The 24,941-nt window shown below is 35.0% G+C and overlaps 1 protein-coding gene across 1 annotated transcript in view; it reads left to right on the plus strand.

Moving 5' to 3' along the window:
- Positions 1 to 24,941, plus strand: part of LOC306888253 (contactin-5-like) — a gene marked incomplete at its 5' end in the record, with an annotated part of 134,031 nt that overhangs the window by 80,387 nt on the left and 28,703 nt on the right. The window contains 5 exons of the mRNA XM_079446451.1: positions 2 to 146; positions 11,307 to 11,434; positions 13,420 to 13,595; positions 19,557 to 19,677; positions 23,246 to 23,404. Of these exons, the coding sequence (XP_079302577.1) occupies positions 2 to 146; positions 11,307 to 11,434; positions 13,420 to 13,595; positions 19,557 to 19,677; positions 23,246 to 23,404 (729 nt within the window). The remainder of the gene's footprint in view (position 1; positions 147 to 11,306; positions 11,435 to 13,419; positions 13,596 to 19,556; positions 19,678 to 23,245; positions 23,405 to 24,941) is intronic.

The following is a 24,941-nucleotide window of genomic DNA, read 5'->3' on the forward strand; positions in this document are numbered from 1 at the left end:
GCGTCAGCTCCCATGTTCAGCACCAACCCTGTCCGGCTCATCGCAACCGTCGGAAAAGATGTGTCTCTGGAGTGCCGTCCACGTGCATCACCCAAACCCAGAATCTCATGGAGGAAAAACGATAGGAGAGTCCAGCCCAGCCGAAGGTGAGTCTAAATCCCAGCTGAAGTGCAGTTAGCTCAGTGGCTCTACATGTTTTGCATAAAAGTGTGATAATTATCAGGATTCAGGATGAAGCAGTGGCAGTCCACTCCTGAGGGTCCGTGTTTTTAATTGATTCCAATTAAATATGCCCATAAACACGCATATATTTACATGAATCTGTGTGCACAGGGGCTTTAATCAATGTTCTTGTCCAATGATTACCGGTCTCATGCTGGGTTCGGCTCTGCTGAGGTGCGATGTGATGACAGGTTTGCTTGCACTCTCAGAGCTATTAGGCAAGTTTGCTGTGCAGGGTTGCATTGTGATTGATGTCATGTTGATTTCTTATTTATTAGTTTGTGTTATTAATATGCTCAGTAGAAAAAAATGGCACTTTTGTTCAGCGAGGATTCTAATCAAAAGTGTCAAATTCAAATATTTTTCATTTCACAAAATAAATAAATGAATGAAATATTTCAAATAAATGTTCTTTTAAACTTTTCATAAAAAGTTGGAAAAAAAATGTACCATGGTTTTCACAAAAAATATTGATCAGCACAACTTTTTTTACACTGATAAGAAGAAGAAATGTCTCGAGCACCAGTTCATTATTAGAATTATTTCTGAAGGATGATTTGACACTGAAAACTGGTGTATTGGCTGCCAAAAAAAATCAGCTTTTGCATCACATAAATAAATTGCATATAAAAATGCATTAAAATTGAAATCATTTATTTTAAATGATAATGATGTTTCATAATAAATACTGTTGTACTGATCAAATAAATGCAACCTTGGTGAGCAAACACATAAAAAAATACAAATCTCAAATATTGCAACGGTAGTATATTTAAATATCCGAAGTCAATCTCACTACCATCTCAACAAGATAACACCAATTAAATATTCAAGCTTACATTCATATGCAAAAAGAGAATGCAGAATTATGCAAAATTAAAGTAGCACTGCCTTGAACAACAGTGGAGTGTACAGTTTAGTGGTCATTATAGAAAAAAAATATGAATATTTTACTGTTCAAGGCTGCTTTTGACCAATCAGAATCAAGTGTTCAATAGAGCTACATAATAAGTGTGTGTAATTAAGTTCACTAACAGTAACAGTACATTATTGGCATTATTTTTCAACATTTTTTATGTGTAGTTGTCCATTTTTTTTTATTTTTGGTGCGGTCACTGATACTCAGTCCAAAAAAATTCTTATTTCAGTCTTTTGTCCTTATTACAGTCTGAGATGCTGTGGAAAGGATGATATTTTAAAACGTGCACATTAGAACAGAATGCAGGGTTAAATGTAACCCATTTGAGTCAGTTAATGTATGACATTCTGCTTTATTCATCTGTTAAGGTCTTGTACATGTAACCTCATTAGAATTCAAATATAGCTTGTTTGAGCCATAATACTGTAGAGCCTGTTGGCTGATAGCTCATCCGCTGTAGCCATTCATTTATGCATAATCTTAAATCAGCATGAGGAAAATGAGCGCTAGCCCAGGTACAAGCTCTTGATGGAGAAGACATGTCACTCATCATGAGTGACAGATCTGAAATTATCGGCCCCCGTCGAGCGCTGTAGGCTACAAGCCTGCAAAAGGGCTGCTGTTTAATAACTGAGAGTCTTCACCACAGACACGTCTAGACGCAAGGACCTATTCATCTGAAATAATTCATATTATTAATATCATTTCCATGGTGTCATTGGTTGCTGTGATGGTTTATAAATAAGCTAAATAGGAAACTTGGACAATTTTATAAATGCAGCAAAAAACAAACACTGAGTAAAAAGTTGTATTAGTATAAGCCATATTGCCAAATGATGAAATAAAAGTTCAACTGAACTCATAGCCTTGTGTGTCAAAAAAAATATCCTCATTTCATCATTTGCTAACCCTAAACTTGTTCCAATCGTATAAGACTTACTTAAAGGAACACTCCACTAATTTTGAAAATAGGCTAATTTTGGGAAAATTAAAAATAAAGTTGGAAAATTAGCCTATTTTCAAAAATAGTGGCGTGTTCATTTAAAGGGGTCCTATTATGCTCTTTTACAAAGTCTTGATTTTGTTTTGGGGGTGTACTAGAACATGTTCTCATTCTTGGTGGTTCGAAAATCGCATTATTTTTCACATAATTTACATTATTACAATACCTCTCTCCCCAGCCTGACACAAACGACTCGATTAGTTCCGGTGTCCTGACATTTTATCCTACCCATCAGATTTTCCTACCGGAGCTTACTGCGCATGCGCACATCAATATTCCGTCCTTTTTCTCACGCTGAACAACAATATTTAATGCATCTGCATTACTGTAAGTGGTAGGTTTAGGGTTGGGGTAGGTGTAGACGTTAATAAAACACAATCTAATAGGTAGAAAAAATTATTTATTGTTGGTTTCCGGTAGCTGTATCTCACCGCAAATATAACACATAATTACTGTATTTGCATTACTGTAAGGGTAGGTTTAGGGTTGTGGTAGGTGCAGACATTAATTTAATTTAACAGGTAGCATTTTTCGTTGTCGAAAATGTCTGAAACAAATATGTAAAGTATGACGTATTGCTCCAAACAATAAGAATATTATTTTTGTGTGAACTATCCCTACGAATTACACTATGCATAATGTGGTTGGTTACATTTTTATAATTTTGTATTTGTGTACCTGCGTCTTACCAGTTTAAAACAGTACTGAACTCTCTTTCTTTACACATTTTTAAGTGTCGTCATCCTGTGAATTCGCACCTAGCTTGGTTTTGAATACTGTGTGCCACTGGCAATGATCGTGAGCTAATTTACTCCTGTCAAGACTGTGATGAAACCTGAAACAGGAAGCAAGTGCTTCCGGAAAGCATATTCCTATTTAGCATATTCCTATTACACTTTCCCCAGGTTCTCTTTTCTAAAGGATATGCATGTCCAAAGTCAATGCTGACATTTGCATTGCATAATTTTGCACTAATTTGTAACCTTTACATGATCACCTATTTTTATAAAAAGATGCAAATTCACAAATGATCTCGACTCTATAAAGCCTACTGTATCATATTTGAGATGCAAATTTCGAAGGCCTCTAAATGATCAAAACTTTGCTGAAAAAATAAACTATTGTACACAACCTTTTGCATGCATTCTGGTGACTGATTGATAGTTTATATTTATTTTTAGCAAGTAAAAGGCCTTTTAGTATAACTGTGAAATATGTCCTGTACAGGTTAGGATACACGTGTTTGTTTGCTGTGAAATCTTTACTAATTTAAGTTCTGAGTAAACATGAGAATGATATTTCAAGATGGACACTTACCGAACTGAAGCAATTTAGGTTTACTTGAGTATCCATATATCATGTTACAGAAAAATGTGAATGCTTATTTTCATCTTTGAATCCTCATTGTATTGCATTGCATTATATGTTTTCCCCGCCACGATAAAAACTACAGAGCTCTGATCATAAAACTAAGAATTTAAATTTAATCTTACTAAGACATATTACTGAGAGATGTAGAGTGACAACTGATATTCATTTTAGGTAAGTGTTATACTGTTCTCACTGTTTTACATTACAAGATATCAGAATTTCATCTTACTTTTTGGCCATAAAAATATCAAGAACTGCAACACATTGCATATTTTTGCTCAGTTTGGGCCTCTGAGGGGTGTGAGTTTTCTCTCTCTCTCTCTCTTTGAGTTTTTGCTCCATATTCTCTTATATCATACTATTTGAGACATAAAAGCTGGATGCATCACATATGATACATAACAGTCACATATGATTACCTTTTTCAGATTTTTGTTGATTTGATTTTGTCTTCAACAAACAAACTCTTAAATTAAATTAAATTATTCAAAATAAATTAAAATATAAAGTAAAATAAAATAAATTAAAAAATAATTTTCAGACAATTATTTCATATGTCAGGCTTTACAGAGTCAAGCAAATGTATTGACATTTATTAAGCAAATTATTTATTCTAGGGTAAAAACAAGGTCACCAAGTCCTAACTTTGTCCTTCTACAAGTTGCAAAGCCAACAGTGAAACAGTCATATACGCCCTCACTTCATATTAAAAATGATGCCATACACACATACAAATAAATTTGAGCACACCTTAACTAACAGGTTCTGCAGACCCAGAGTCCCCAATTCACCACATATTTATCACAGGCCGTGCTCGGTTGCAAATGGATGCTGCAAAATTATTTACGAGCGTTTCTGCTGACAGTGGTGCCATTGCAAAGCAGGCAATTTATTCTGAGAAATAGCCACTGGGATTTGCGCTCTTTTCAAATTGTCCTGCAAAATGGCTTCGCCAGCCCAACAGCCCCAGACCAGTCATAAGGCACAACCGCACACACGTACAGGCCTCGGCTCAGACCGCAGAGAGTCGCTAAAAATGTCCACACGCAGCACAAAGCCGGCTCTCACCTTGACACCCTTCCTCACTTCCTGCTGCTTATCAAGCCGTAGTTCCATTCTCTCAAATCAATAATTCACAAGTAATGGTGTAACCAACATTCAGATGATATTTGCCCTTGCAGCGGCCACATGCAACAGCAAAAGATACAGTTGAGTCAGAACAAAATGTTCTTGAGGTCAGCCGCGCGGTTTGTCAGACGATGTGGAATCGTTCATGAAGTGGTGCAGATCACATCTGAAATGATGTTGTTTGCCGTGTGATAGATGTTTGTTTGTACACGCTGACTACTGATAGATGGGAGAAGTGAACAGCCCAAGAATGCTCTGTTCTTCAGGTAACAAGGTGATGGATGGACTTTGAGCTGGCATGATCTGATATATTGTGTGGCAAATTTGTCTGAGTCGTGCAATTTATTGTATTTCCTTTTTTATGACATGGCAAGGGCAGATATAGTTCCTTTTTTCCGCTTTTTGTTATTTTAGTGCTGCCATATCTTTTATAATTGAAGGACGTTTTACAGAGAGGCTGTGTAAAGTATATCTGATTATTCGGCCAATGACATGGTCTAGTGTTTTTATCTAAATCAATTGATTTATTTAAAAATATAATGAACAAATTCCTTTAGTTGAATAGACCTCTTGTTAGATAAAAATGCATTTTGATAGTCAAAAAAAAAAAAAAATGAAGAAAAAGCTTAATTAAAACGATGATCCTCTTATAAAATTTGTTTGGAATAATTATGTTTTAGAAAAAAAATATATGTAATAAGGTGGTCTTGTTATTTATTTATTTATTTTTTAAATAATGGAATAACTTTTTACTGAATCATTGTCATGTGGTGCAATCAATGTGAAGAAACATGCATGATGATAGTAGTAATAATAATAATAATAATAATACAAATATTAGAAAAGCCCTTAATTTATGAATTAATCATTCACAATGCCTTAAAATATATTTGTAAAATAATAATGATACTTATTTAAGATATAAGGAAAATATTTCACTTACACTACATGACATTAAATGAAACATTTTACAAACAAAATAAAACCATATAAAAACATTGTTCTAAATTCTACCAGATTAGGGTTCTTTGGCTAGTAACAATAGCAGAACCCTTTATTTTGTTTTTCTTTGCTTTGTGTTTTTAGTTGTGTGTTTCAGTTTTTAGCTTGTGTGTGTGTGTGTGTGTGTGTGTGCTGAATAAACCCCTTTTTATAAGGTTAAATAAAGAGGCATGCTTTGAAAATGTTACATGGAATATTAATGCCAAACCATTTTTTATTATGCATTATGCATGTCTTATAACAAAGAAAAAATGAAAATGCAATAAAATCAAATGGATGTAGTGAAGGCCAAGTTCCAGTGAAATAACTTCACAATCCTCTATGATGCGTTACGTCCATCATTATGTTTGTGTTTTGGTGTAATCGAGGCACAGTTTTTCTCCTCAGATAATGAGGTTGCAGGGTCAGACTGCATCTGTCTGGGTCACAGTGTGCCTTTTTCATTTGTTTAAGTAAAAGCTGTTACGTTTATAAAGGCCATACGTTGCTTTTGTGAATAAACAGCATGTGAGCCATTCACAATGATAAAAGGAAAAAGTGATAAGTCATGGGATAGCTTTAATGTTTTTGTGACTGGGCATGTTTATTCATAAGCACAAGAAATAATTGAAAACACTAACAATATGGATCTTCAATAATTCAATATCTCTGTCATAACTGCTTAGTGGAGAAGAGGAAAGAAGTATCCTCAGCTGAACAGAGCTATATATGCTCTGTTAAAAACAAATAATAATAATTCAAAATGAAAAACACACAGTATGGCAGTCCATACTTTGGAATAAAGAACCCTAAACTCTAAAACAAAGGTTTCTAAATATGTGTGAAGAACCTTTAAAGAGCCATCATTATTTTAGGTGTTACCAGAATAGTGTGCCACGTCAGACATTTTCTGCTTCCTGTAGTGACGCTCACACAGTGTTTGCTAAATTATCGCAGATGAAATGGATTAGAAGCAATATTGATCAAATAAAATTGGTCAAGCCGAGCTCATTGTTAATGTTTATGTGTATATTTTGTTTCATGCATTGCGTATAATTCAAAGTTTATGTTTTGTGGATTATCACTATTAAATAAAACTGCACCTGGGCTCTCTACATCATCTTCCTCATATTTTAATATCAGCTACATTACACAGGCCAGGTGGTTGCTTTCTGGCCAAAGTCAAAAAAGTCCACCCCAAACTTTCCGTATGTTCTAGTGCTTCGATATGGCTTGTGTTCCTCCTTCAGGAGATTATTTCCCTCCAGTTTTATCATCCACCAGATTGAAATTAGTCAGGCCGCTTATAAAAGTAATAACACACCCCTGCTCGGTTTGAAGCATCATTCATGTCTTTGGCACAAACAGTGCCGGATGAGTTATTCGCTGAAGTGTAGAGTCTGTTCAAATCCCAAACCTTAAGAATAAACAGTAGTGAAGCGCGCCTTAGGAGGCTCCAAAGAAATCAGATTTAAAATAATCAGATCAGCGCTACCAACGTTATGAAAAGATATATAATGAAATGGTGCATGAGCTACAGTTTAGCGTAGAAGATCCAAGAGAGAATCGCATTGCTTGTTTCCATTATTCTAACGGCACACTACATAGTTGAAGTGGGAAAAGAGCGGCTCCTTTATCAATCAACAGAGTAGTCAAAATGGATTTTCAGTCAGATGATCGTTGAAATGAATTTTACAGACGTATTTGACTGGACACGGGTGACTTTAGTGAAAGGATTTTCTGACATTAGCTGTATCCAAGGAAGACGTCTCTAGATGAAGAGAAGCTCAATCGTGAGAGGAGCAGGGGTGGGATCGAAGCTGCCCTGCGTTTATCTGACATTGACAGCTGTGTGGAGTTAATGAAGGTTCGTAATTAACATGGATTTCCGCTAATGTTCAAGGGTTTTGTATTCCAAATTAAAAGTATTAATCCCATTAGTTCGAAAGTATGGGCAGCCATTCTCAAAACCCCAAGGGCAATCCTTCACTAACATCGCCAAAGAAGCCCTAGTCAGGGAAATGGAAAATCGGTCCATTGTAAACAAGCCTGTGATTATGTTCCGTGGTGTTTATCCAGCCGTTCCTGTACAGCGTGTGAATGTTTCGCGCTCACTGCGTTTTCAAAGATGTTTCTCCGGAGTAGAGCAAGTTCTTTGCATCAAGTGGCCTAAAATATATATTTAGGTGGCTCTAAGGGGACGTTTCATTTTTACTACCATCGTCACGAAGGCTCATTTGCATGTTGCTTATACCCACCGGTCTCCGCCGCTCGTCCTTTCTGGGTCTGCGTCCTTGTCGAATGTGGGTTCTCGCTTTCTCCTACTTGAAGAAACGTCTCTTAGTTGATTTCTCCTTATGAATTTTCCATGTACGGGTTTCACTTTGTCACACCTCTGAGTTTCTGCCTGCCAATTCTCATCAGCGTCTGCTGGATCAGGGGTGCTTAATGCTGTAAATATGAAAGCCAAACATTATGAGACAAATTAATGGGGAAGAAATTAGACTGACGGCTCCCTTTCGTCAAGACTGTTAGTTTTAGGCAGAAATTGAATTTTAATAAAATGATTGCTATGTAAATATTCATTGTCACACCTCTGCTAATCAAACCGGGGGGGGGGGGGGAATACTGGAATATACACCCATATATGAAGGTTGCCTTGGCCAGTGTTTAATTATCGTTTATATGCTTTTTTTTTCTTTTTATTAATACTTTGAATTAGTTTTTATTATTATACGTTCCATCATTTGAATATTTGTTAAAGTTTTATTATTTTTTTTCTATATATATATATGTCCTAGTAATTTTAGTACTTTAAGTATATGTAATGTTTACTTTTTACAATTTAATATATTTTACTTCAGTTCATGTTTATTTCAAATAACTTTTTATTTTCAAATAACTAGTTTTCAAATAACTAGTTTTAACAATAATAACCCAGATTTAGTGTTGGTTTTCCAGCAGTCTAATAGCAGTTTGCAAAATACATGACTTAAAATGTGACCCTAGACCACAAAACCAGTCATAAGGGTCTTTTTTTTATTATTGAGTTGTATATATCATCTGAAATTGGTCAATAAATACATGTTCCATTGATGTATGATTTGTTAGGATAGGACAATATTTAGGCAAGATACAACTATTTGAAAATCTGGAATCTGAGGGTGCAAAAAAATCTAAATATTCAGAAAATTGCCTTTAAAGTTGTTGTCCAAATTAAGTCCTTAGCAATGAATTTTACTAATCAAAAATTATGTTTTGATATATTTACGATAATAAGTTTACAAAATATCTTCATGGAACATGAACTTTACTTAATATCCTAATGATGTTTGGCGTTAAAGAGAAATCGGTAATTTTGACCGATACAATGTATTGTTGACTGTTGCTACAAATATACCCGTGCTACTTATGACTAGTTTTGTGGTGCAGGGTCACAAATGGTGATTGTTTCCAGAGAAAATGGAAGTACAAATGGTGTTAAGTAGATCTGAAAACGTTTACAAAGTTATTTAAAGTTGATAAGCAACTATCCTCTTTGAATGCTCAAAATGAATTGAGACCCAATCTTGACTAAACTGGACCAAAAATAAGATGTGAGTCCACATACAGTATGAATGCAATGATGTTTTTCATCTACTTAAAGAGGTCTGAGTTTAAGATAACAACTTTTTAGTGCATTCACTTTGTGCCACTTCAAGTGATGACTTTTTAAGAGCTATAATAAAACCGAGAGCCTGTTGCTCATATGCTCGAGTTCTCAGGTGGTCTCTTTAGGGCGAGTCATTTTTTTTTTTTTTTTTTTAATCTCTCCATTGTATTTTCCTGGACCTCAGACAAGAAATGACTTCTGTCTTTGTCTGAAGTTAATTCATTATATGAGGGCAGCACAGAGGTGCTCTCTGAAACTGAATAAGATAAAAACGTACGATAAGATAAAAGTGAGACTCTAGTTATCTCTGTTAAATTCAATTTGCCTTCCTGCTCTCTCTTGGTTTCAGAAAGAATGAAATGTCATTAGGAGTATATCTCATCTTGACTTCCACTGAAATTAACAGTATTCAGATTAAGGCCATTTGATGTGCCGTATACTTGGGTGAGCACATTAATCATCAGAGCATTCTGTCCTTACCAATACCAGCTATTTCACTTTAAGACCCGGTGTGACTTAAGCATAAGCTAAATTATGGAATATTATATGGAATATAAATGGATATTATCCATACTCTTACATCTTCTAACTGTTATAATTAACAGCCCTTTCATTGCTTTGAACAGTTAATTGGCTAATGTCTTTTGATAGCCATCAATGTACTAATCCTCACCAAAAGATACTATCAGTCATTTAACATTTTAAATGATTCTATTGACAATATTATCTTTAAATCTAGATGTTAAAATAACAATGAAGGACAAGACTTGTTCAAAGAGTGCAAGCAGGACGATGATCCTGCGGTTCATTCGAAGATCAAGTTCTGACATTTTGTATGCTTTTCAAAAACCTGAATCTTTTAAATATTCGTTTAAAATAAATTCACAAAACCTTTTTCATGTTTTTGTTTGCGCTCATGACATATTTATAATTACTCAGAACTTCAGAACAATAAAAGACAAAAAGGGGTCCCACTTTATATTAGGTAGCCTTAACTACTATGTACTTACATCAAAAAATAACTACAATGTACTGGTAACACTTTATTTTAAGGTGTCATAATGCAGAGTATGTATCTAATTAAGTACTTAGTAGTAGCCATTGTACTTACATGACAATAAATGTACTTACCATATAACTGAGTTATGGAACAGCCTGTACTTAGAGTTTGTTATTATGTACATGTAATAGGCAGCTACTGTTACACAGCTACTTGTATACTTAAGTACAATCTTGATACACTTAATTTTAAGTAGCTTATGCCTGTGTAATATTCTGTACTTGCAATGTAATTAGAAAGGTATTGCATGTATTTAAGCTGTGTACTGGTGGGTTAAATCAAACTAAGGTGCAGCTGGATAAGGTGTACAGTATAGATACACATGAAGTACACAAGTACAATCTTGATGCACTAAGTAGCTTATGTCTGTGTACTTACATTTATAATTGCATTGTTTAACAGACTCGGTCTGTTACATATGTGTAACAGTAGCTGCCTATTACATCTACATAATAACCAACTGTAAGTACAGGCTGTTCCATAACTTAGTTACATGGTAAGTACATTTTATTTCATGTAAGTACAACGGTTACTACTAAGTACTTAATCAGGTAATTACTCTGTATTATGGACATCTTAAAATAAAGTGTTACCTGTAAAATAGTGAAGGCCAACTAATATAAAGTGGGACCCAAAAAAGAATTTTTAACTTCTTGACTGGTGCACACTTTTTAACTTTTTAATCAAATAATATTTTTCTTTATTTTTTTACCATGAATATATTGTACAACATGGTACTGAATGGCTATCATATTTACTACCAAGGTGTTAAAATGTGGTAATACTGTGGTACTTTCAGTATATTTCATTAGTTATTTAGACATAAATGTTACATTTTCTTATTACAGGTACATGCTGATTAGTTTGTGTGTTCATAATTTTATTTTGAGCTAATTTGTTTATTTAACCTTCTGAAGAAGTAGAGAAATGTTTTCTGTGGAAGATGAATTACATCCTCCATTTTTAACAGGATCATGTTGCTTCGGAATAACACCCTCCGCATCATTAACTCCAGCCGCTTGGATGAAGGAAGCTACGTGTGCCGTGCGGAAAACCAGTTCGGTTCAGCGGAGTTGACGACCATGCTTCTGGTGAAAGGTAAGAGATCCTCATCAACCTCCAGCCCCCATCCCGTGGTTAACCACACTAGAGCAAACAGAGCGCCGCCTGACTGAGCCGGATGGAAGAAGAGTTCATTGCAGCTTATCAGGCGTGAAGATGTTTGTTTTGCCCGCACAAGAATCTGCTCACAAGAGCATCTACCGTCTCCTAGGATAGCTATTGTTGAGGAGGTTGTTCTTTACCAAGAAAACAGATAATAACTAGGAGGCATGGGACAGATTGTCTTGATTTTATCACTGTTAGCGTATGTGAGTATTTGTTGAAAGGAGCCCTTGAGAAACAAAATACATCTTACGTGCAAAATCGCTATTTCATAACACATTGTACTGTACATGAGTCTGAGGCGCTGTGTGCATCTTGTATAAAGATGCGTTTTGGCACAATATATCAATGTTGGAATTGATTGTTTTTGTGCAATTTCTCAAAAAAGACATAATAATGCTCACATAATAGGTTAGTGGGCAGAGAGCAGGCCTTTTTGAGCACATTCATCCATTTGAGCGTTTACACTACAAATGTTATCCAGTCAAAGGAGTTTTCTACCTGGACAAGCTCGAAATGTTTTAAACCCTATTTGCACCTATAATGTCCTTCGTTTGTGATTCTATTGACGAAAAAGCATCTTAATGGCAGAAAACTATGTGAAATTTATAATGTACGGTCACATTAGTAAAATTTTGAAGGATTAAAAAGTCCATAGTCAATAATGGACGATAATCAAAAGTCAATTTCAAACCAAGCAGCTTTTATTTGTTTGCACAGCGGATGTGTGCAAGCAAAATTAAACTTTTATTATCTCTCTGGACCCATTATTACATCTGAACACTATATTTTTTGACATTTTTATATAAATATGAATTAGAAATGAAACATAGCCATAATTATTTTTGATAATACTTAGTGGTTAGTCAACGTTAAAATAACATAATGAGGAACTATGACAGGAATGTAACATACTAGTGAGGTATAATGTGTGGTTTATATATCATTTAAAAAATAGCATGTACTGCACAGCTAAATGCAATAATGTTATGTAATGTCAAAGATTTCCGAGTGAAAAGGTAGAATTGGATTGGATTTTAGATGTTAGGTGATGAAATTATTGGTGAATATTTCCCTTCGTTGCAACAGTCGAAAAGAAAACTTCAGAGGAAGATAAACTTTATTTTATTTTTATTTTTTATTTATTTATTTAGTTAGTTATATTATAGGTATTTTTTCCCGGTAGCTCTTTACAATAAGGTCCTGTTAGTTATTGTTAGTTAATGCATTAACTAACATTTACTAATAATAAAAAAAAATATTTGTTATAGCATTTATAAGTCTTTGTTAATGTTAGCTAATAAAAATACAACTGTTCATTGCTTAGGTCCATTAAATAACAGATACAACTTATGGTTTTAATTACCAAAATGTATTAGCAAATGTTGAAATTAACAAATTAGTTTTTCTCTCTCTGTGTCTCTCTCTCTCTCTCTCTCTCTCTCTCTCTCTCTCTCTCTCTCTCTCTCTCTTTAGAATAATGCTTACTTAATGACAATAAATATCAATAAATATGATCAGTTTTGAATTCCATTGTCTTTAACTCTTCAAATTTGTGCTCTTTGATGACACTGCATAAGGACATCAGATGCCATCCATAAAACACAAGCTGTAAATAAAACAATAAATTAATATTATTTGTTTTAATACATAATACAATACAAATTAATGCAGCAATTTATGTAGGAACAATTTAGTAAGCTGACCACCTATTGCATATGTTCTGTGTGTCAAGGTCTGATATGCTAGTGGATAAACTTGATGTTAGAAACCATTTTCCCTTTTCCCCCTCAAAATTATGAATTGACAATTATGAATTTTAATGTAGTTTAATAATTTGTTTTCCAAATAGTAACTGTATCCAGAGTTTCTGACATTATGTCATATGTGCTGATGACTGAATGATGTTCATGTTCCAGAGCCCATGCGGGTGGAGTTGAGCCCCATCCGGATGGAGGTGACCGTGGGAGAGAGTGTGGTGCTCAGCTGTAAAGTCACTCATGACCCCTCGCTGGACGTGTCCTTCCTCTGGCTGCTCAACAACCAACCGCTCAACACCCAGAAGGAGGGCGGTCACTTTGAGTACATTCAAACAGTAAGCGGCTTCACCACAGATGTGCTTCTGTGTACTTGTGCTGATGCTGTAGGTGACATATACTGTAGGTAATGAACTGTGCGTCTGTTTGGTGGTCATCTGGTTGGCACTTGGTGTTTTATGGATAGTAATGAATGAATGAATGAATGATGCATTTATATAGCGCTTTATTGTGTATTCCTGTACACCCAAAGCGCTTTACAATCATGTGGGGGGGGGGTCTCTCCTCAACCACCACCAGTGTGCAGCATCCACTTGGATGATGCGACGGCAGCCACAGGACAACGGCGCCAGTGCGCTCACCACACACCAGCTACAGGTGGAGAGGAGATGTAATGAGGAGAGTAATGTCACTTGCACTATGATATTTTTAAAGAATATGCAATATATCAGTGATAAATGATTTATCAGTGGTATATCAATATCAGTCAGTATTAGTATTTTGTAAATTATTGGCATCGACCTGACTTTTTTTTTTTTTTTTTTTACATTCAAACAGTTAACTTTTTTTCAATAAATCACTTATTAGGGCTAGGTAAAAAATATTGATATCTCAGTATTAATCGATTCTCATTTTTACGGAACGATATCGATTCGTAAATCCCAAGAATCGATTCTAGCCTGTTTTCAGTTAATGGATGGAACACTGAAGGGCACTTCCCAACAAATTAATCGCAATACGCTTTGTGCTTTCATACTTTTAATATGAAACCATTTAAAATGTTGTCCATTGTATTGTAGTAAACAATAAATGCTGTTTTGCTGCTGTTTAATGTGGAGTGACAGATCGCTGTAGCACACATGACGCGGCAGCACATAACACGTGAACTGATCATCTCCTCCACATTATTACCAGTTTCAGCACAAAGCAAGCATGACTAAACATCCGAAGGTAAGTTAAAAGAAAGAGTACAACTTTACAATCTGTACAATCTGTCTCATGTAATCGCTCAATCAGGGTTTCAGCTCAGCAAAGACATCAATATAATGGCTTGTAAACAATATGCATGTAACATCACATTCACCTCAGAAAAAAACATGTTCGGTGACAAATAGTCAGAAAAATAAACTTTAGAGAGGGGTATTTTGCCATCAGGTTTTTATGACAGCCACCATTTAAATGTTTAAATTAAAAAAAAAAAAAAAAAAAAGGAATTAAAGTAGAAATATAATGTAATTGTAATTTTATTATTTTAAAAACTTCATTAATTGTAATTTTAGCAGTTATATAGCCAACAAATCAGTACATTTTAACCTTCAATTTTATAGTAATGTAGTATAAGTCTTTAACTTGGAGTCTGAGTCAAGTTTGAAGTCTTTGACCTGGAGTTCCAGTCAAGTCTGAAGTATTTATCACTGGAGTCTGAGTCAAGTCTAGAGCCTTTGGTTACGAGTCTGAGTCGAGTCTCAAGTTGGCTCGCTAAAAAATCCCATTCTCCCATTCAGAATACTCATGTATTGAAATCTTCCTATTTATGAAGCTGTTTTATATGCTATAGACAAAATATATGACCTATGTAAAAAATATGTAAGCTTATTAATATACATCCAGCCTGTTACTTATGTTTTAATCCATTACCATGTTCAAAACAGTTTTTCTGTAATCGAATTCTATAAAAAGAGTCTGATCTACCATGACACATAAGGAAATAGCCTGTGACACAGATATTACAAAACCATACACATAAAGTTTGTCTTTATGATATAAGTCAGGTGTATTCAATTAAAATTCCAAGAAGCGCTGCCTCTATATGTTCTTCCAAGCAGAGGTCCGGACAAAAATAAATAAATAATTTTTTTTTTTTTTTAAAGTACATGTATTGTATTTATACATTTAGATACATGCGAGGCCATGTGACAGAAAAAATACTGTTCAGGTTTTTCCTCCTGAAATCTATACTATTTTAATATTTTATTCAAAAGCATTATCTACTAAAAACAACGTAGCTACAATAATCAAAACGTTCTCATGTTGATTAATAATGCTAAATGTAGATCAGAAACATCTTGTCACATCTGGTTTGAACAGTCAGAGTCATAGGTTATAGATAGATAAATAGATAGTAAGAAAAAGAACTATATTTGCAGCATTGTTTTTGTTTTTTTTGTTTTTTTTTCTGCTCACCGTGTTTCTGTTGTTGTTAAAATAACCGCGTCATCCGTGCCGGGTCCGGATGGATGCCGGGGTGCGGATGCGCTCCGCCTTTTGAATATCAGTTATATAAGGATTTAAGGATAAAAGACTTGAGTTGCTTTTAAAGTTTCTTCGAGTCAAGTCAAGGTCGAGTCTGAGTCAAGTCTGAAGTCTATAAAAATGCGACTCGAGTCCGAGTCACTAACTCGAGTGCCCATCTCTGATGTAGTACTAACTCTCATATATATTTTACAGCATTAGTTGAGAGATTTTTTTCCTTGAGAATATTTGGCATGTACTGTTCCTGATATATATCCAAAATAATAGATATGGAATCGAATCGAATTCGTAGTCAAATCGAATCCCAAGCTTGTGAATGAGAATCAAATCGAATCAAATCGTGAAATTTGTGTCAAAACCCAGCCCTATCACTTATATTTCACTGAAATGTGCTTCTTAAGTCTTTTGCATCTTTTATCATAATTTGTGTTTCACTGGACTTTCACTGAACAAGTTCAATGCTATACCAGGTGAGCTACCAAGCAAGTTTACTACGTCAGAAAAAACATCAAAATGTACTGATTTATAAATGTGTGTGTGTGTATATATACAGTATATATATGTGTGTATGTATGTATATTGGCACATGCTTAAATTTGGATGACATTGGATGTACAGTAATTTTAGAGTTAGTTTTATTTTTCAAATGAAACAGTAAACTCTTTTTACGTAATTTGCATAAGTTTCCTATCAGTATCACACAGTATAAACATTTTATAAACTATTTGCATCAGCTTCATTTGTCATTGTTGGCAGCAAATAATATCACCTTTTTTTCAATTCAAACACTACTGTCTACTCTTTCTCTCTCTCTCTCTCTCTTTCTCTCTCTCTCTCTCTCTCTCGTGCTCTCTTCTTTTTTTAATGAAACCACTATATTTTTGGTATTTCTGTTTTAACTGAATTTTTTTAATTATTGGCTAAAGGGTTGTCGCAGCATATTGGTATTGACAGTAACAATGAGGAAATATCTTTAAAAAAAAAACTTTTAATATTTATCTATACTAGTTTTATACATAAAACTTATGTTAATACTATACATATGTCTATCATAAATAATCCAGTCCCAATAACTGTATGGTTACTTGTAGCTACTGCTGTCATACAAAATAATGTTGGAGGAGATTAAATGTGAAAGTGAGACATTTAATACCCCCCCCCCCCCCCCCCCCACAAAAAAAAAAAAACATCTTTTTTTTCTATAATGTCTCTACACTGTTTTGTACGCCAAAAAGCGCACACAGAAACAAAACAAAGTTAAAGATTTGAATGATATTTTAATGATATAGCTCTTTTTTTTTTTGTCTTTTTCCCCAAAAGTATTTTTCAAGTATATATTTACTGCTTTCTGTTTATCTTCAATCTGTTGCTCCTGAACAGATGGAGTCACTGTTACTTATTTTAGGGATGCCACATTGCACCAAATTCTGCTTTAACTGGAGTGAGAATCAATCCAGTGAAAGGTCAGCCAGGACCGTATGTCATCATGATGAAAGACCTGCTGTGAATCACACCATCATGTTTATCAGGGTCTCAGAGGAGCAGCAGCTCCACACACCCTCCACCCTTCCTGCAGGATTGACAAACACTCCCTGATTAGAACGCTTCAACAGGCAGTCTGCCGCCACAAAACCATCCACTGGTGTAATTTCACAAGGCTGTATTTGATCAGAAATACAGTAAAACAGCAATATTGTGAAATATATTGCATTTGGAATTAAATGTTTTTAATTATTCCAAACCTTTGACCGTTATTGTATATATTATTTCGCAGCAGGAAATTATGTCAATTTATAGGTCTTCCTACATGAGCAAGCTACATATTTTCAATCAATGATCAGTCGGTTGTCTAGTTCACAGGCTAGTCGAGTACTTGTCAACTAGTCAACCATCATGGCCTATTCTTTGAGAGCATTCAGCACTATGTTAGTCCCAGGCTGTCTGCATATCGTACACACAAAGAGATCTTTTTTAAACTGGCAAGCTCCAATTTGATTGGCTGGCTTTGACAATAAACTACTTGTTCACTACTCCGACATGAAGTCACCTCATCTCATGCATGCATTCATGTACAGTAACTCCTAATAGGGATGGATCACTCCTCAGCAGCAGCTACGACTGACACAATTAAGTTCAAACTGTCTTGTGTCCTCTTACTATCAGATTATAGGCATATTGATGTCTTCCCTCCGGCTGACAACATCATTTGGTTCCTTCACAGCAGCACTGAGCACCAATCTGCCAACTTAACTGTCACTGTTACACATTCAAGTGCAGTGTTAGCCAGGGTTTAGGAGATTTTATATTCGATTAGCCCACAATAGGTTTAATTGCTAATTGGCACAGCAGCTAACTGGGTTTTGGGTTGTTTCGAGAGTAATTCATGAAAAATGAGCTGGTTAAAGCTTCTGTTTATTGTTCCTTTTTGCCATAAATTAGCCAGTGCTTTCATCCACATCAACATTTTTTCTTGGTATTTTTTTTATTCAAATTACAGTTCTTGATCCTGTTTGTTACCTCATTTCAAATTGGATTCAAATTCAGGAATTATACTGGAAATAAAATAAATTCTGTTCAATTCTGAATGACACAGAACCCACGCTGCTGTAAGAAGTGCCAAAAATGAACTAGTACAGATAGTATTTCATATTTTATATTAATAAGTCGGTAAGTGGATTGTTAGACAGATGATTATAGATTAGGGACTTGACTAGTTGTTCTCATGCAGTTGTTAGTTTTTCAGTGCTAATGAATACTTTATGAGTCACTTGTACCATAGGATGTTCTCATGAACCCTAGAAAATGTCTACTCCGCAAACACTGTCAGAGCAGGCAGAATTTACTCAAATATTTGTATTGTTTTTTTATTTCCATGGAAAAGTTAAAAAGAGAGAGTTTGTGGATTTGTCAGGTTACTGCATAAAGAATGCTTTTTTTTAACAAACTTTTAGACATTTTATAAACTGTTGTTACTGAGAAGTACTATTGCTGATGTTTTTTTTTTTTAATAGAAAAAGAGGAAGCTTTTAATTTTGCAATTACAAAATTATTTTAATTATTATATTGCAACTGCAATATGTATGGGTGGTTGACGTATCAATGTGTCCTACAGTGTGACAGCAAAAATGTAAAAAAAAATGTTATTTGTATGTTACGTTACTTTATAGGACACAGTCAAATTTTTATTTGTCAACTACCCATTACATATATATACTAACTACTCTAGTTTTAGTTTTTCATATGTAAAAAAAACCTAAATGCTAAACAGTGATTAACAATATAAATGAGGGGAAATATGTTTAATTGTCAGGAAAATAGTCACAATAAAATAAATTAATAAAAAAAAAAAAAAAAAAACATTGTGTTTTCCAAACATAATTTACTTTCTTTTCTATTTTATTTATTTATTTTAAAGCAGGTAGCACATATTTGTTGAGACTTGCATGGCAGACAGTGGTGCAGCACCCAGCTGTCTGATTCATGTGCTGTAATTTTAATCAGCCCCTGTACTAAATAGCTGCCTGTAGACCTTTGAATTATATGCAGTCTCGCCTGGGGCGTTTCTCATTTCCAGAGAAGAGCAGATTGAGGAAAGTAATGGTGCGCGTGCTCTTAAACCGAACAGGAATCTCTTAATCCACACAAGCCAATAGAGGCTGTGGAAGCAGCCCATTGCTCAGGTGTCAAGCACCGCATGGAGCCCTATTTCTCTCTTGCCCTCACTTCTCTGATTTCCTTTGTGCTTCCTCTCTTTTCCCTCCATTTAGCAGTCCTCCACAGCAGACCTGATGATCAGAAGCATCCTCCTGAAGCATGCTGGGAAATATGGCTGTCGTGCTCAGACGAGTGCAGACAGTGTTCTTGCAGAAGCTGAGCTGCTGGTTAGAGGTGAGTACGCCAAAAACAAGCTTTTGGTAAGTTGCAGTTAAAAATGAAAAACTGTGATTACAGCGTTTTACAAATAACATGAAATCAAAATTGACCCTGTTGACTTTCTGAATAAATTTCCCTGGTTTTATTGGGAATGATTCATGATTTATCTCTCTGCATTATTCAAAAGAAACAGGTGTTTGTTTTCTGAATATTTCATCTCAACATTCAACATTCTCCAGTTCAGAAATATTTTCTTTTCCAATGACATTACCAAGGTTGTGTAACTATTACACATTAACTTCCAGCGCTCTCTCCACCCTCAATACCACGACTGAGGTGCCCTTGAGCAAGGCACCGAACCCCCAATTGCTCCCCGGGCGCTGCAGCATGGCTGCCCACTGCTCCGGGTGTGTGTTCACGGTGTGTGTGTGTGTGTGCATTTGTTCACTACTCACTGCTGTGTGTGTGCACTTGGATGGATTAAACGCAGAGCACCAATTTCGAGTATGGGTCACCATACTTGACAATACGTCACGACTTTTTTTTACTTTTTACTTAACTTTATAAAGTTCAATCATTTCCTGATGGTTGAAAGTTCCACCCTCCATTAGTTTTTTTTTTTTTTTTTTCCTATGACTAAATTCAAATTCATTGTAACCAACTGCAACTATTAGAATATACAGTATGTCAAAATTGTCATTTGACAGATAAATTAAATAAAATTAATTTTCACACATTCACACAATAGTATATATACTAGCTATTCTAAAATAATTCTTATAAAATAACTAATAATCGTACTGCCCACTAAAAATAATGTTTCTAAAAATGATTTACAGCTGATTGCACCCACTTGTCTTCATTTACTGCCTTAATAAACCCCTAGTCTTGATTATTATACAAAAAAAAAGTGTTTTTATGGTAATTCATTAAAATGTAATAACTTTATGGGCCTCTAAAATTGGTTTTCAACCAGAGGGGCCCAGAAAACATCCAAGGGGGTGAGAAAATTAGTTCAATTTAAAAAATATCAAAACTTAATTAAAATGCTAAATCACAAAGAATCAAGATGTAAACTGAAATAACATTTATTTTTGCCCTCAATAACTATTTTCATTGAAAATCATACTGATTCAAAATTTTGAATAGTATAAGATAAAATATTATAGAACAAAATCATGTTTAATTCATTAAATGTCAACAATCCCTGTTTCTATTCATTAAAAAGGTTTGAAAACAAGCTGCACTCTCATAATTAGAGCAGAAATGTCAGAAGGCCTTTGAAACAGGAAGGTTGAGAACCACTGCTTTAAAAATACTTTTATTTCCTGCTGCATATTTATGTTAATGAATCATTAACTATAAATATTAGTTACTAAATATAATGTGGAGCCAGATCACATTATGGATGCTAGCTAACAACTGAATGTTGTTTTACATTTTACAAAGTGTTTCTGCACTTTTTTTTATTTCCTCCTACAAGAACTTACAGCTTCTTATTTAATTAACAGCTTGTTAATTAACAATAGTTTCATCAATGTTATTCCTGTACAAAACCTCACTTCCGTTTCTCCCCACAGCTGCGTGATGTGTTGCATGATTCTCTTGTAAACAAGCAGAGTCATTATCTTATCTATGCCTCAAACATCGTTGGCCTACAAAGAAATGTGTTGTCTGCACTAGCTGACCTTCAGCCACGTGTGATCATGATGTTGGCCGGAGTGCTTCCACATGTGTGCTGCTTCCTTTCAGACAAGAAAACCCTTTTGTGGTCTCCATCCGAACGTAAAACAGAAACCCTACTGCTGCTGCCATGGTGATTCACCATGCATGTTAATATCCTCGATTGCAAAGGCACCTTTCAGTCCAACCTTTTAACACATCTCTTTTCAAACCACACAGAATATTGACTTCCATTGGCCGAAGCAGCTGTCAGCCTCCCTGTTACAACTGTTTCCTCTTCAGCCAGTTGCTGATACCGCACACAATGATTGCATTAACTTCGGAAGGCAGAGAAATGTGCATAAAAACACAGTTTAAGACAGAAAAACCTTTCACCGTTCAACCATGCATAAGAGGGCTGGCAGACTACACATAACAGACATAAAGAGGAAAGAGAGTGGGTTCTTTAATCAGAAATCCTTGCCAAGAGATCTGTGTCATCCGGAATCATTCCATGCTTAAGAAATTATTTGTAGAGATTGAGTGGAATTGAATTCCACATGTATACACATACACAACGTTTCTTGTCATCTCATTCATTACAAAACATTTTTAGAAGTTTGAAATAATTACAATTTTTATGTTTTTGAAAGAAGCCTTTTGTGCTCAACAAGGCTGCGTCATGGAAAATACGGCATATTAAAATGATTTCTGAAGGATCGTGTGATACTGAAGACTTGAAAATTGGCTGCCGAAAATTCCTCTCATTATAATGGAAAATATATTAAAACAGAAAACGGTTATTTTAAAATTTAGTAATTTCACATTTGATCTCTTTTTAGTTTTAATTTAATATTAATATTCAATCAAAAAATGCACTCTTGGTGAGCAGAAGATGCTTCTTTCAAAAACATCCAAACAAATTAGACCTTAATCAGATTACATGCCATATTTAGTTTATTTGTGCATAAAAACCCTAGTAAAAAAAAAAGCAATATATTTAAAATGCATTTATTCCATACTAATTATAGTTCAAATCTATTAACATATTTACTGACATATCACTTGAGAATTACTGATATAAAAATTATTATTAATCTTTATTTGAAGTACTACTTGTGTAAAATGCACATTTCTTAATATTAAGCCTGAAATGTGTTTTAATGTCACTGCTGATGAGGATTGTATGATCTTTTAATAATATTGGTCTTTAAATGCAAGATATTTAAAGTGTAACTAAAGTATACTTGCAATAGTTCCACTTTAGCACAATCAAATATACTTCAGTATATCTTCAGTTGGACTTCAGCACTGCTTCTTCCACACAATTAAAGTGCATTAAATATAAAATTAGTTGTTCCAATTTAGCATAATTTAAGTATACCAGTTTAGTGTACCAAACGTGCAGTTGCAGGATATTTTTAGTAAACAAATACATATGTAAATGTATTTTTAGTATACTTAGCATGAAATAAATGTATTCCAAATTCATGTTAGTTTAAATATTTTTCACTAGGGAACAGCACTCTGATAATAATTGTCTTTTTTTTTTTTTTTAAGATGTTTCATCTGCTAAACAATTGGTACATTGTTAAACAACAGTACAGTCCATTGAACACACTGTATTTCTAGCCCTCACAGCTTCATTTTCATTCCTATCAGAATTTAAATATGATATGTTGTATTATTTCATTTTTTTGACCAGTAGTGTACATTAAATGACGTACCTGTAGATAGATAATAATAGTGATACATTCCTAATGAATACTGAGAAACATGGTCCATCCGATCAGTGGATTATCAGGGGAAAGAAGGCCAGATGTCATTAATAAAACACTGGAAGAACTAATCATAAGTAAAAAAATAAATAAAATGTGTGAAAGTCTGTTTAGTTTGACTCAGTGGTGGCATTTGTTTCCAGGCCCTCCTGGACCTCCTGGAGTGGTGATTGTAGAGGAGATCACGGATGCCATGGCGACGTTGTCATGGAGCCACGGAGTTGACAATCACAGTCCAATCGCCACCTACAATGTACAGGCACGAAGCCCTGTCTCTCTGGGCTGGCAAACAGTGAAAACCGGTAATCACTTCCATACACATTAATGTCACTGTGTGTGTGTGTGTGGGTGTGTGTGTTTAAGTGATGCAAGTGACGAGCAGTTCAGATTGCATTCAAACGCTCTAATAAAAGATCGTTGTTATGTTGTATGTGATACATAGCAGCCATTATGCAGTCTTCAGTGTCATCAAAATCATTCTAATATGAATTTGTTGCTCAAGAAACATTTCTTATTATTTTTTATATATATATATATATATTTCTACTCAGCAAGGAGACATTGAAGAGTTTTTTTTTTTACATTTAAAATAAATGCTGATCTTTTTATTTATCAAGAAGTCCTAGAAAAAAAAAATTACTATGGTTCCATGAAAAAATGTTAAGCAGAAAAACTGAACTAATGTACATACTTGAGCAATACTCACAATAATTCTGTTTGCAGCCTTGAGCATAAGAGCTCAAGAGCATATGAGATTTCTTTGAAAATAATTGAATACACTGTGTCTAATTCTTCCTGAAGCTAAGCAGGGTTGAGCCTGGTCAGTACCGGGATGGGAGACCTCCTGGGAAAACTAGGTTACTGATGGAAGAGGTGTTAGTGAGGCCAGCAGGGGGTGCTCACCCTGCAGTCTGTGTGGGTCCTAATGCCCCAGTGTAGTGACGGGGGCACTATACTGTAAAAAGCACCGTCCTTCAGATGAGACATTAAACCGAGGTCCTGACTCTCTGTGGTCATTAAAAATCCCAGGATGTCCTTTGAAAAAGAGTAGGGGTGTAACCCTGGCATCCTGGCCAAATTTCCCCATTGGCCTCTGACCATCATGGCCTCCTAATCATCCCCATACACTGATTGGCTTCATCACTCTGTCTCCTCTCCACCAATAAGCTGGTGTGTGGTGGGCGTTCTGGCGCAATATGGCTGCCGTCGCATCATCCAGGTGGATGCTGTGCACTGGTGGTGGTTGAGGAGATTCCCCCCTTCTATGTAAAGTGCTTTGAGTACCCAGAAAAGCGCTATATAAATCTAACTAATTAATTATTGTATTTCTTGTTATATAAGATCTCACTTCTAACCTTTAGCTTTCAGCATATGACTGCTAACAGTGAGTGCGTTTACATGGACTCTCTTAATGCGATTATAATGAGATTTTGACAATGTTGCGATTAATCTTTACCTCATGTAAATGCAATACTTCGATTTAAATAATGCGATTAGGCTCATAATCGCAGCAAGCATAATCGTATTAACATAGACACCGATACACCCATTTTAATCGAACTATACAGACATGTAAACACCTTAATTGCAGTATTGCCGCTCTGACCAAAGTGTGCATGCGCTCGTGATGTACATGAATGACGTGATGCGCACCTATATGGAGATTAGAAACTATGGCGGTGAAGAAAGCATTGCATTTCTGGGGAAAACACAACTTGCTGCCACCAGTCTCTGTTCCTTACCCTCGTCCAGAAACAGTGAGTAGAACGCGACGGCAGCGTAGGCAAACCGCTAACACACACTACCAGTCAAAAGTTTTTGAACAGTGAGATTTCTGCT

This window comes from Barbus barbus (genome assembly GCF_936440315.1).
Source record: "Barbus barbus genome assembly, chromosome: 22".
Classification (NCBI taxonomy): domain Eukaryota; kingdom Metazoa; phylum Chordata; class Actinopteri; order Cypriniformes; family Cyprinidae; genus Barbus; species Barbus barbus.